Below are 14,083 nucleotides of genomic sequence, written 5' to 3'. Positions count from 1 at the left end.
GTGGAAGAAAAGGAAAGATAGAAATATTAAGGGCGGCATAACTCTGCAGGAAAAAAAAGGATGCAACGTGTTTCTTAAATATGTCATATCCCTTCATGTATGTGTAGAGTAAACATTCGTTAAGTGAAAAATGTCCAAAAGATAGACTGTTCAAAAATCCATTGTTTGAACAACAATGAAATAGAACTAAGTGAAAATAAATTGCTTTGATTCTGAACTGACAAAGAATGCAGTCTCTGATGAAAAGCTAATTGAGTAACGATACATTACAAATAATTGAACATTAAATATTTGAATATTGACTTGTAAGGTACATTTTATAGGATGATTCATTTGAACATTCATTTTCAACGATGACGACGTCAACTAGTGGTAACAACTTGTATGAAGCCCTGAGAATGGGAGCAGGATCAAGCTTCTTTGAAAATTTGCAGTCTCAGCTGAAGCAAAGAGAAGGAGAAATTGTACAGTTGCAGGTAGGTGACAGTGAAGTGATTAATGCATGAAGACATCTAGAAAGTGGTTAGTATACCATTGCCTACAAATTTGCAACATTTTGACTGAGCTCTGTAGTAACAATTATGCTGAGTTTCACTACAATGTTGAAATGTTTTTGCCCTTGGAGTGTATCCTGACATGGAATGAATATTATAAACATCAAGAAAATTGCAATTGTACAGAGGCACCTAGGAGTGGAACATACTGTATGGAGACAAGTCAATTTTTATGGCACTTTTTGTAATTTTCAAGTTGGAATGTTTTGTAGTTACTTTTATAAATTGCATGAATGAAGTATTTTTTTGGGGGGAGGAATATCAAAATAAATGTGTGGTTCCCACCAGCGACACTCAGCTGCATCTTGCTCAATCCTGCTTTTTAAAAATCTCCAGGGCAAACATTTTGTCTTTGAAGCTAACAACAAAAACAGAAAATGCTGGACAATTTCAGCAGGTCTGACAGCATCTGTGGAGAGAGAATGAAGCTCACGTTTTGAGTCTAGATCACTCTTAAGTCATTCAGACATTAAGTCAAGAGGAGCTCCTCAGTGCAGTAAGAGATCCCCAAGTCCTGAGAGAGTCCCCGACCCCTGGACTCCCCCAACACATGCACAGGGCACCTCCAGCTGAATCCCCAGGGCACAACAACTGGCCCCTGCCAGCTGACAGTGCCAACTGGGCACCTTGCCAATACCTGGCTGACACCCAGGTGGCAGTGCCAGGCTAGCAGTGCCAGAATGCTCAGGTGGCAACAGCATGGTCAGAGTACCACCTTGCTCAAAGGGCATGCACCTGGGAGACCCCCATAAGTGCGGTTCTGTTTGGTCCCCGTTTGTGGAGACCAGTTTTTTTTTTCAAAAAATATACTTTATTCATAAAATCTATAATAAACATTACAGAACATTTCGAATTGTCTTGACTGTACATTTCCATCAAAGTTACACATTCCCTTGACTTTCTTCCATTCAATTGGGATGACATTACACACATATCCCTCTTTACGTTACAATTCTTTCTTAAATATTTACATTGTCATGTTTCTTTTATACATTGGCGTGTTAATGACCCAGACCGGGGGGTTTTACACTGTTACCCACCCCTCGGTGTACATATGTTGGAAGACCTTACACAGTGGTCTTTCTGCATTGCGCCTTGGCGGCAGCTGCCCCAAGCTTGAGTGCGTCCCTTAGCACGTAGTCCTGGACCTTGGAATGGGCCAGTCTGCAACATTCGGTCAAGGACAATTCTTTGCACTGGAAGATCAGCAAGTTACGGGCAGACCAAAGAGCGTCTTTCACCGAGTTGATGACCTTCCAGCAGCAGTTAATGTTTGTTTCGGTGTGTGTCCCTGGAAACAGCCCATAGAGCACAGAGTCCTGTGTCACAGAGCTGCTCAGGATGAACCTTGACAAATACCACTGCATCTCTCTCCAGACCTTCTTTGCAAAGGCACATTCCACAAGGTGGTGGGTGACCGTCTCATTTCCCCCACAGCCACTCCGAGGGCAGTGTGCAACGGTGCTGAGCCTTCGGGTGTACATGAAAACTCTGACCGGGAGGGCCCTTCTCACCACCAGCCAAACTAGGTCTTGGTGCTTGTTTGAGAGTTCTGGTGATGAGGCGTTCTGCCAGATGACTCTGACAGTCTGCTCAGAGAACCATCCAACTTCCTCCACAGTCTCCTTTTCCCTGAGGGCCTCAAGGACATTACGTGCTGACCACTGCTTCATTGCCTTGTGGTCAAAGGTGTTTTTCTTCAAAAATGTTTCCACAAGGGACAGGTGGTACGGCACGGTCCAACTACTTGGAGCGTTCTGCGGCAATGAGGCCAGGCCCATCCTTCGTAACACCAGGGACAGGTAGAACCTCAGTATGTAGTGACACTTGGTGTTTGCATACCAGGGGTCCACGCACAGCTTGATGCAGCTGCACAAAAAGGTGGCCATCAGGATGAGGGCGACGTTGGACACGTTCCTCCCACCTTTATCCAGAGATTTGTACATGGTGTCTCTTCGGACACGATCTATCTTGGGTCTCCAGATGAATTTGAAGATGGCCCGGGTGACTGCTGCGGCGTAGGGTTGGGTAATGGGCCAGACCTGCGCTATGTGCAGTAACACCGAGAGTACCTCACACCTGATGACCAGGGTTTTGCCCGCAATGGAGAGGGAGCGTTGCTGCCACAAGCCCAGTTTCTGTTTTACCTTGGCAATGCGCTCCTCCCAGTTTTTGGTGCATGCCCCAGCTGCTCCGAACCATATCCCCAGCATCTTCAGGTAATCTGACCTGACAGTGAAGGGGACAAAGGACCGGTCGGCCCAGTTCCCAAAGAACATGACCTCGCTCTTGCCACGGTTTACCTTGGCACCCGAGGCCAGTTCAAAACGGATGCAGGCATTCAAGAGTCTGTGTACAGACGTGGGATCCGAGCAGAAAACGGCGATGTCGTCCATGTACAGGGAGGCCTTGACTTGCACGCCTCCACTGCCTGGGATCGTCACTCCTTTTATACCCGGATCCTTCCTGAAGGACTCGGCAAAAGGTTCTATGCAGCACACAAACAGGACCAAGGAGAGTGGGTAGCCCTGCCTGACTCCAGATTTGATCTGGAACTTTTCTGATTCCCACCCATTGATTGAGACTGCGCTATAGATGTTTGTGTAGAGCAGTTTGATTCAATTGCGGATTCCCTCCCCAAACCCCATTTTGGAGAGCACATCCCACCATGTAGGTGTGCGATATTCTGTCAAAAGCCTTCTCCTGGTCAAGGCTGATGAGGCAGGTGTCCACCCTCCTGTCCTGCACGTAGGCGATCGTATCCCTGAGTAGCGCGAGGTTATCAGAAATCTTCCTGCCGGGTACAGCACAGGTCTGGTCAGGGTGGATCACCGACTCCAGAGCAGACCTGACCCAATTGGCTAGAATTTTGTAATCCACATTCAACAGTGAAATGGGTCGCCAATTTCGAATTTCTTCCCTTTCCCCCTTCTGCTTGTCGATGAGGATGATGATGCCTTTCCTCATGGATTCTGACATGCTGCCGTCCCGAAGCATACTCTCGTACAGTTCCGACAGGTCTGGGCCCATCCAGTCCCACAGAGCCGAATACAACTCAGCCGCCAAGCTGTCGCTTCCGGGAGTTTTACTCGTCTCAAAGGACTTGACGGCCTTTGTCAGCTCGTCCAGAGTTAGTGGTTTGTCCAGGTGTTCCTGCTCGCTGTCGCCCAAGACCTCCGTGATAGACGACAGGAAGGTCTGGGAAACAGTGCTATCTGTTGTCTTCAGATCATACAGGCCGGCATAAAAGGATCTACTGATCCTCAGGATGTCAGTCTGCGATGACTTTACGGAGCCATCTTCTTCCTTCAGGCTGCTGATCACAGAGGTCTCTGTGCACCTTTTTGAAGAATAAGCGTGAGCACTTTTCATCCTGCTCCGCGGAGCGGACTCTGGAGCGGAAGATAGCCTTGGAGGCCTCCGAGGTGTAGAGCGAGGCTTACTGGCTCTTCACCTCTTGGAGATCCTTCTTGACATCAACCCCTATCGATTGCAGCTGGAGCAAATTCTGTATGCTTTTCTGGAGCCTGGACATGGCCCCCCCGTCTCTCTCTCACCTTTTGAATGCCTTTGAGGATGAAAAACCTTTTGATGTTCCCCTTAATTGCTTCCCACCACAGATGTACGTACAGGAGACCAGTACTGAAAGACGCTTGACCGAAGTCTCCAAGGCGAAGGAGATTGATCTCATGCCTCGGATAACTCTGGAATCTGCACATGAAAGTGAGACTAGCTGTCTCGCTCTAATAGGCAGATTTGCTAAAAAGTGATCCCACCCACAATGGGCAGGATTTACATTCAACAGCTTGAAATTGCATTTGATTTTGCAAGGCGTTGTGAGCTGATAGATCCCGAGAGCAGGCTCTCCTGGCTTCTATCAGGCGTGCTGCACCCAAGCGCTTTTTGGGCGCAGCGTGGCTGTTTCAGTCACGCCCGTTAATTCTGTTTCACTCTACAGACGCTGCCATTGCTGTTAGTATTTCAAACATTTTCTGTTTTTATTCAAGAATTTATGTTACCACATCTTCCAAGTGGAAAGTATGTGGCTGAGGCTGCAAAAATTAGAGTAAGTTCTTGAACTAAGTAACTGGAAATTAAGTGAAAGTTCCATGTTGAGCCCATACACATAGGGTGAAATTTAATGGAAACATTTCTAAGTTCATTTGTGACTGGTTTTTCAGGGAGTTTCCCGTTAACCAGGGGCTGGTTTACCACACTGGGCTAAACAGCTGGCTTGTAATGCAGAACAAGGCAGCAGCGCGGGTTCAATTCCCGTACCAGCCTCCCGAACAGGCACTGGAATGTGGCAACTAGGGCCTATTCACAGTAACTTCATTGAAGACTACTTGTGGCAATAAGCGATTATTATTATTATTGTTAGCGCTGCCGGCAAGTTCCCCACCGCTACAAACGACAGAGTCACTTTTATGGGCCCTGGGGATTTTCTCAGCGATTTAGCCCAAGCTTAGAATTTTTTCCAGCGCTGCGGAGTTGAACTCTGAGATCAGGCCGCCATTTTGAAAGGGTGCCCTGATCTCTAAGTGAGCTTGTGGGTCCCCCACACCCCCACCCTTGGGCAATGTCATCCCCACACACATGGGCACTACCCCACACTCCCCCCTCCAGGACCCCCACCCGTCACACCACTCCAACCTCCCGGAGGTCCCTTCTCACCTGCCATGCACCCCCTCCCCCACCCTTCAAACTCCTTCCTGGGTATCGCAAGGGTATTGTGCTCTCACTTAAGCACAACGCGGCCACAAAATCGTGCCCATTGTGTCCCTAATCTGTGCACAAGCTTGTGGGTTGTTATTTAGTTTGACTACATTTTTTACTGTCTTTTTCTTCTTTTCTTGAGTTTTAGCACAATAATGAAAACTGGCTTTGACCATTTTCCCCCAAAATTTATCTTGGTTTTGTAGGTTACAGCTTTTTATGTCCAATTGGTTCCTGGTGTATTTTTGTTCCAAAATTATTCTTGAATGGACTCTGCATTTTCAATTGGTTTTAAAGACTGATTTGTTGGGGATTAAGCAAAAAACACGCTCTTTAATCCTTTCAAATTAATTGCAAACCAGATTTTATAATTAAATGAATCTCTTCCGATTTTCATCATCCCAAAGAAGAATATTACAAATAAAACAAAATCAAATTTCTTTAATCCTCTTTTGCAGCTTGAAATTGCTAATCTTGAAAAGACTCGAACTATCATGGCTGAAGAACTCGTCAAGTTAACTACACAGAATGATGAATTACTCGAAAAGCTGAATGAAATTCCCAAGTTGCGTGTACAGCTTAAGGTACGTACTATTCATTTATTTGCAGTATTTTCTTTTAAATGTTAACTTGCAGTTCCTGTATTTTTTTTTTGCAAAAATATTCTTTATTCCTAAAATATCTGAAAGAACATTACAAAGATTTCAAAATGGACATCACCCAAAGTGCAGGCTCTCTACATAAATCATGTTGCACTCATGCGGTGCTTCAGTACAGTCAAAGAGACATTTCGGAGTTTGCACATTCTCCCCGTGTTTGTGTGGGTTTCACCCTCACAACCCAAAAATGTGCAGGCTAGGTGGATTGGCTGTGCTAAATTGCCCCTTAATTGGAAAAAAATAATTGGGTACGCTAAATTAAAAAAAACAACATTTTAGACATTTCAAAATGGTCATTACAAATGGTGCAAAGGTATTTAAGTTGCCTACATATATCAAGTTGCACTATGAAGTGCTTCTATACAATTCTGATACATGTAATATTCAGTGTACATTCAATGTGAGTCATACATCCTGAGGGGGTTCTATAAAATTCCCCCCCCCCTTCAGTTCACACTATCCAAAAGGTCTTCGACAGCGACCTTCCCCATTTCACTTCGGCTGTGGCTGCCCCAAGCTTTAGTTCATTCACCAGCATGTAATCCTGGACTTTGGAATGTGCCAGTCTGCAACACTTGGTTGGGCACTGGAAAACGAACAAGTTTCAGACAGACCAAAGAGTGTCTTTCACCGAGCTGATGATCCTCCAGCAACAGTTGATGTTTACCTCAGTTTGCTTCCCTGGGAACAATCTATAGAGCACAGAGTCCTGGGTCACGGAGCTGCTTGTGATGTACCTCAACAAATACCACCCGAGGAGGTGGACAACGGTCTCTTCCCACCACAGTCACCTTCAGGCAACATGCAGAATGGGGTGAAACTCCGGGCATGTAGGAAGGATCTGACGGGGTGGGTCTTTCTCGCCACCAACCAAGCTCGGTCTTGGTGCTTATTTGAAAACTCTGGTGATGAGACATCCTAACAAATGACTTTGCCAGTCTGCTCAGGGAATCATCCGACAGGGTCTACCATCTCCTTTTCCTGTAGGGCCTCTAGGATGTTACATGTAGTCCACTGTCTGTTGGACTTGTGATCAAAGATGTTTCTCTGCATAAATTTCTCCACGAGGGAGAGATGGTATGACATGGTCCAACTACTTAGAGCATTTGGGACAGCGTGGCCAGACCCATCCATCGCATCTCTCAGGACAGGTAGAACCTCAGCACTTAGTGATTTGCATACTGAGAATCTATGCACAGCTTGATGCAGCCACACACACACACAGGTCACCATCAGGATTAGTGCAAGTTAGGGCATGATTTTCCTCCCTCATCTTGAGGTTTGTAGATCACGTCCCTTCGAATGCAGTCCATCTTTGACCCCCAGATGAAGCGGAAAGTGGCTCGGGTAATCGCCACAGCGCAGTAGTGAGGAATGGGTCAGACCTTTGCCATGGACAGCAACATGGAGAATGCCTGCTGACCAGGGTCTTACCTGCAATGGAGAGGGAATGTTGCTCCCACATATCCAGCTTTTGGTTCATGATATCTATTCATTCCTTTCAGTTTCTAATGCATGCCCTGGTCCCTTCAAATCATATCCCCAGCACCTTTAGGCCATTTGACCTGATGGTGAAAGGGAAAGTGATCGATCAACCCAGTTCCCACAGAACATGACCTCGCTCTTGCCACGATTTACCTTGGAACCCAAGGCCAGTTCAGATTGGTTGCAGATGTTCATCAGTCTGTGTACCAACAGCAGATCCGAATGGAAGACAGTTCCATGCGCAGGCCTACCTGCCCCAGTTCCCGTTAGCTCTGACCTACCCAAGCATCTTGCGATGGCAGACCAGGAACCGAGGTGGGTTTGGGCCTGGCTTCGGACAGTGGTCCCAGCCCGGAGCACAGAATCATATAGTACAGAAGAGGCCCTTTGACCCATCAAGCCTGCACCGACAAAAAAACGACACTAAATATACACTCATCCCACTTCACAGCACTTGGCCCATAGCCTTGAATATTATGACATTTCAAGTGCTCATCCAAGTACTTTTTAAAGATTGTGATGTCCTCTGCCTCAACTACTTTCCCAGGCAGTGCATTCCAGATACCCACCATCTTCATGTGAAATTTATTTTCCTCAAATCCCCTCTAAACCACCTGGGCGCGATTCTCCGCTCCCCACGCGGCGTGGGAGAATCGCGGGAGGGCTTCCTGCCAAAATTCACACCCCCACCCCCCTCGCGCCCCCTGCGATTCTCCCCACCCTTGCCCTGCTCGGAAGAATCGCCGCTCGCCGTTTTTCACGGCGAATGCCGATTCTCCGACCCGGCTGGGCCGAGCGGCCTGCCGTTCGTGCCCGTTTCACGACGGCGGCAAACACATCTGGTCGCTGCCATCGTGAAACGGGAGTCTGAAGCCCGTTTGGGGCTTGTAGGTGGCCTAGAAAGGAAAGAGCACCACGACTGTGCTCGGGAGGGGACAGGCCCGCGATCGGTACCCACCGATCGTCGGGCTGGCGTCCAAATCGGAAGCACTATTTCCCCTCCGCACCCCGCAAGATCAAGCTGTCACGTCTTGCGGGGCGGCTGAGGGGAAAGACGGCCACCGCGCGTGCGCGGGTTCGTGCTGTCAACGTCATGACGTCAGCCGCGCATGCGCGGGTTGGAGCCGGCCAACCTGCGCATGCGCGGCTGACGTTGTTAGGCACGCCGGCCGCGTCATTCTCGGCACGACGCCCCCGCGGCCAACATTTACGGAGCCCCGCTCCTAGCCCCGCCATGAGGGGAGAATAGGGGGCGAGGAGCGGCCTCCGAGGCCATCGTGAAACTCGGCCGAGTTCACGACGGCCCACCCGATTTTTCCCGGGAGCGGAGAATTCCGACCCCTGTCTTTCACCTTATAAGTATGCCCCATCAATATTGACTCTTCAACTAAGGGGAACAGCCACTTTATATCCACCCTGTCCATGTCCCCCATAATCTTTTACACCTCAATCAGGTCTCCGTTCGGGTCTCCTCTCAGCCTTCTTTGCTCCAAAGAAAACCACCTGAGCTTGTCCAGCCTTTCTTCCAAGCTAATATGCTATTAAGAGGAATACGGCCCCTGACCTCGAACAGGGAGAGAGTACCAGGCTAAGATACAAACCAGCTGCTGGGCATCACAGGAGTGGTACAGGAAGTGGCTGCTGGTGATTGCAGGAGAGTGTGTGTGTGTGTGTGTGTGTGTGTGTGTACTGCCAGCACAGTGATACCCCGACTCATGTCTGAGTGAGGTTCTGCCCACCACTCCACTGGAAGGTGGGTTAAAGATTCTTAGGCATGGGCAGCACGGTGGCCTAATGGTTAGCACAGCTGCCTCACGGCGCTGAGGTCCCAGGTTCGGTCCCGGCTCTGGGTCATTGTCTGTGTGGAGTTTGCACATTCTCCCCGTGTTTGCGTGGGCTTCGCCCCCACAACCCAAAAATGTGCAGAGTAGGTGGATTGGCCACGCTAAATTGCCCCTTAATTGGAAAAAATAATTGAATAATCTAAATTTATATTAAAAAAAAGATTCTTGGGCATTAAAGTGATGAGCAACAATAATATTCCATCTAGTGACTTATCAAAATGTGACAACAAGCAATGTCCCCCAAGGACTGGTGCCTAACGTCAGCTATGCCCACACAGTGCCCCTACATCTCCTTAGTCTTTCAGACCCTCCCACTACATCTAGGTGTGTTCCCAGAATGCTCATCAGAGATGTAGGATGCTGCTGCCTTCCATGTCTCGTTGCCAGAGTGGGCCTTGGCTGACGTCCTCTGGAGAGCTGAGTCTTGGAGGATCCCAGCCTACTTGCAGGTGGTAGTGGTGTTGTGGCGTCACCCTATTCTGCGCCGGTCTCAGGAAGGCGGGATTTAGATTGACTGACCACGCCCAGGGTCTTCTGGATGTAAGGCCACAGGCTGTGCTCCAGCAGATCCTCCTTCTTCCAGGCACTCATGGGCCCCAGGGTTACTCCATGAGATGGAGGGGAAACACGAGTGAGCTCCAGAAGCCGCAACGTCATCTAGTGCTGCCAGTCCTGGAGGCCCATCGTATGCACCATGCAGTCCTCAGGGACTGAGCCATACTTCAAAGTTCTCCTGCTATGGATCTGACCTTGAACCCCAGACTTTCCATTGTGGATGCTACCTTTGTAGTATTGGCCTAGGTGCCATGCATTGCTGGCACCATCTCCTGTGACAGAAGGCTTTGGCACTCCTCCATTGGGCCTTGCAGTCTCAGGAGTGTCATTGACATCCTCTTCTGGTATTCCTGGCTCTGCCTTTTGCATCTCCCATCAGCTGAGGGACGAACATGTCCAGAGGCACAGCACCTGGCTGGGCCTCAGCTGATTTCTAGGATCCAGCTGACCCCCAATGGTCCAATTCCTGGAAAGTTCCTGCTTCCACCTGATTGTCATCAGAAGCTATGTGGTGCACACCTGATAGTGACCCAGAAGTCTGACTGCTGATATTGCCCACCGAGGTGTGCATTTCTGCACTGGTGGATGGTGCGGGTGGCAGTTGTGATGCTTCTTTGCTGTCCTCTGAAATCTCTGCCGAGGATCATATATTGATGATACTTGGCACATGTGTGAACTGCGTATAATCAGGGAGGGGCTCTGAAGAGGAGTTCCGGGGTGTAAGGAAGCTCTGCTCGGTGGTAGTATGTAGGATCGAGGTGACATTCCAAGGGGTGACTGCAAGGTGGCATGCAGAGAGGAGACAGGAAGCACTTACCTACCCTGGCAGGCAGAATGGAGTAGGTCATCATCTTGTGGCTCTGCACCCCCATCCTCTGGTGCAGGCCACTGGCACTAACCATTGCTGCAACCAGGCAGGATTCATTATCTCGCTGGAGGATCTGTTGCCAGCCCGAGAGTATATTGCTGCTCATCTCTCTGTAACAGTATTCAGTGTATGGGTGAGGGCCCCCTCCGTGAATTGAGGAGCAGGCTTCCTTGCTGCCATCCTCCCGGCTTGAATGAGGACAAGAGCTCTGGAGCCGTTTGAATGCAGAGCCCCATTTGACTAAAGTTCTCAGATGACCCTCTCCCCCGATGGGCAAATCAGATGCTTCACGCCTCAGGCGTGGCTTTTTTCACCTGAAAATTAGATTTTTTTTTCTAAGTGCCAAATAAATTGCACCGCCGGGGCTGGCAATCGCACTGACTTTTTGCACAAAGATTGACACTTTGCCACTTTTCTAGGAACATTCCACCCTAGAATTGTAAAACTCTGAAGTTATGTTTTGTCCATAGTTAAAGAACATTGCCATGTCGCTTATAAAATGAATATTATTTTAAACTTGGGTTACAACTAGGATTCTGTTACACGTTGCCAGATTTTTACCTGGTCAGACAATTTTAAAATACTTCTGACATTTTTCAAAGTTATAAGTAATAAAATTCAGAATAAATAAATGTATTCGTATAGTAACAATGCTAGTTTCTGACCAAGCTAATATAATTTGGTTTTCAGGATATTGATCAGCGATATAACACCATCCTCCAGATGTATGGTGAAAAAGCAGAGGAAGCTGAGGAACTGCGACTGGATTTGGAAGATGTGAAAAACATGTACAAAACCCAAATAGATGAATTATTAAAACAGCGGCTAACCTGATGTGCTTTATTCCAGTAATCTTAGCATTAACATTTTTATCCAAGTTTCCCTTAATGTGAAATGCAATACTGCTGATAAATATTTGGCAAAAGGTGGAAATGTATGATTGTAAATATATATGGTATTCTTTAGTGCTTTTTGCTAATCATTTGTTGTTGCCTTAGAGGAAAGGATGTACAGTATGATATATCCGTGTTGGAAAAATTACTGATGGTGTAATTAGTAGGACATAATATGAAGGATTCAAGTGCAATATTATGAGTAAAGCTGACTTACAGCTGACCCATAACTTTCGGAAAACTACAGTTTCTGGGCAAAATTGTATTTCTGAATACAAGATAGCCCAATTTTGTTGGCAAACTCAATTGAGCAGGCTAGTAGCATTTAAGTTGCCCAGAACTTTCTGCTAGAGAACGGAATGCTTCTATAAATCAGTTATCCTGACACTATTCCACTCTTGTAAATGCTTTCCAGAAGTAAATTGAAAAGAAATTTGGATTAAAGTATGTTACATTTTATTCAATCTTCTAGTTGTTGTTAAACTGTAAATACAGAAGTATCAGAATTACTCAGTATGGGCATTTAAACAAAATGCAGTTTATAAACAATAAAATATGCTGTCTTTCTGTTGCTAAGTGGCTAAAAGTAAAAAACTGCATTTTAGTCTACTTTTGCTAATAGTTGCACTCATTTCAGCACACAATTTGAAAATTACATTTTAATCTGTGTAGAACAAGCACATCGTAATATTGATAGAGCAATCTTGGTGCTATATTCTGCGCATTGAAAGTAAATTAAAAATGCTTTATTTAACATCATTTTCTATAACTTTAGTCCATAATCTGTGCTATTATACTTTCCAACTATAAGTTTAAAATGTAAATAATATACTTTGTGTAACACTGATAGGGTTTGGGATAATAAAGTCTCTTAATTGATTTGCTGTCTTTTACTACGATATGGGTGAACTTCTGGTTTTTCAATTGGTGTAATACCTGAAAAAAACAGCTACATTTCTTCAACCAGGCTAGAACCTAAAGAGGATAAATTTGTTCTTATTCATATAGTTTTAAAAATGGGAACAACAAGAATTTATTGTCACAATGCATACTAACAAACCAGCAGGCAAACTGTTCCTGGTTACTGTGGCGGATGTAATGTTTTCACCTATTTCTTAGTCTATTTATGAACAATATATCTCAGAAACTAATAGACAAATTTCAACACAAGATAAGGATTGGCCCAAAAAAACTGATTTGTTTTTGACAAAGGTCTGGATCAGGAGCCAGATCCTGGAGTTTTTTAAAGGATGCATTACCATTGAGAGATGGGGTGCATTGATATTTTTTAAAAGCATGTAGTGGGTTGTTTTATTTGAAATGTTGATTGTTTTAGAATATTGTGGATTGTTTCAGCTGCTGGGTGTCACAGTAGTGCAATGTGTCGCAGCTGTCAAAATATGAGAGCAGAGCTTTCAGAGCAGATTGTTGTATGCGAATTGGCTTGAAGCCTCTTCAGTGAAATGAAGCTCTTAATAACAATATTCATTTTCTCAGCCTTGCAGTTAGAGTATTAACCTGGCAGGAAAAAGCTCAAAGCAAGAGCTACATAATTGTAAAAGCCCTGATTTAACACAGTGTAATCGAGGTACTCTACTGAGTGCACTCATCACTTGTAGGTAGCTGTAAAATTTTTTTTAGAGTATCCTATCCAATTATTTTTTTCCAATTAAGGGGCAATTTAGCGTGGCCAAGCCACCTACCCTGCACATCTTTGGCACGAGACCCACTCAGACACGGGGAAAATGTGCAAACCCTAAACGGACAGATACCAGGGGCCGGGATCAAACATGGATCTTGGGCACCGTGAAGCAGCAATGATAAACACTGCGCCACCATGCCGCCTGTATGTTGCTGATATTGATCTGGCTACTATGACAGAATGTAATGTAGGATAGGTGATTGTTGCATTTGTGTTTTTTGCCTTCTCATTCCCTTTGTTTAATGTCTATGCTCACATTGGTACCTACCGAAAATCAAAACTGAGACCAAGTAAGGAAAACTAACAAAACCCATGCTCCACTCTGCCCAAGCACAGGAAAACACAATTGCACTTATGTCATCAAAGTCGATTGGCTCCAAAAGATATTTGTTTTTACTGATTAATAAAGCATCAGTGTTCTGATCTGACTCTGGAATAGACATATTTTTCTTCCAGTTGAGGTATGTTTTGAAATAGAAATGTGCTAAAACCCAAGTGTCTGAGCTTCGCTCTGCAAACATTTTCAGGTATTTCCAGTATTTGTTTGTTTATTATGGAGGAGCTAAACTATTGAATTGGGCAGTGGGATTATAAATGCACATAACTTGATATAATTTTTGATTTCAGTTCAACTGACTTCCATACAAATGTTAGAATGTTTGGTAATGCAGTATTTGCTTCTACTGTGACTCAGTATTAGTACATTTCTAGTTTAGATTTTTGATGACTAGGTAGCATTTTCTTGCTGCATTAGTACAAATGTTGAATACATTTTAGTTTTAATTTAATAATCAGACATTATTAAAT

General features: G+C 45.7%; 1 protein-coding gene across 3 annotated transcripts in view; it reads left to right on the top strand.

The window, feature by feature from the left end:
• The window catches only part of tmf1 (TATA element modulatory factor 1), a 61,444-nt gene extending 47,740 nt beyond the window's left edge, over positions 1–13,704 (top strand). For all 3 annotated transcript variants that reach the window (XM_038810621.1, XM_038810619.1, XM_038810622.1), the window contains exons 15-17: positions 324–476; positions 5,729–5,854; positions 11,372–13,704. In XM_038810621.1, coding sequence (XP_038666549.1) covers positions 324–476; positions 5,729–5,854; positions 11,372–11,515 — 423 coding nt within the window. In that variant the 3' untranslated portion in view covers positions 11,516–13,704. The remainder of the gene's footprint in view (positions 1–323; positions 477–5,728; positions 5,855–11,371) is intronic.
• Positions 13,705–14,083: the final 379 nt, after the last annotated feature.

The sequence above is a fragment of the Scyliorhinus canicula genome, chromosome 11 (assembly GCF_902713615.1).
Source record: "Scyliorhinus canicula chromosome 11, sScyCan1.1, whole genome shotgun sequence".
Taxonomy (NCBI): Eukaryota; Metazoa; Chordata; class Chondrichthyes; order Carcharhiniformes; family Scyliorhinidae; genus Scyliorhinus; species Scyliorhinus canicula.
The sequence above is the reverse complement of the archived record's forward strand: the minus strand, read 5'-3'. Positions and strand labels throughout refer to the sequence as shown.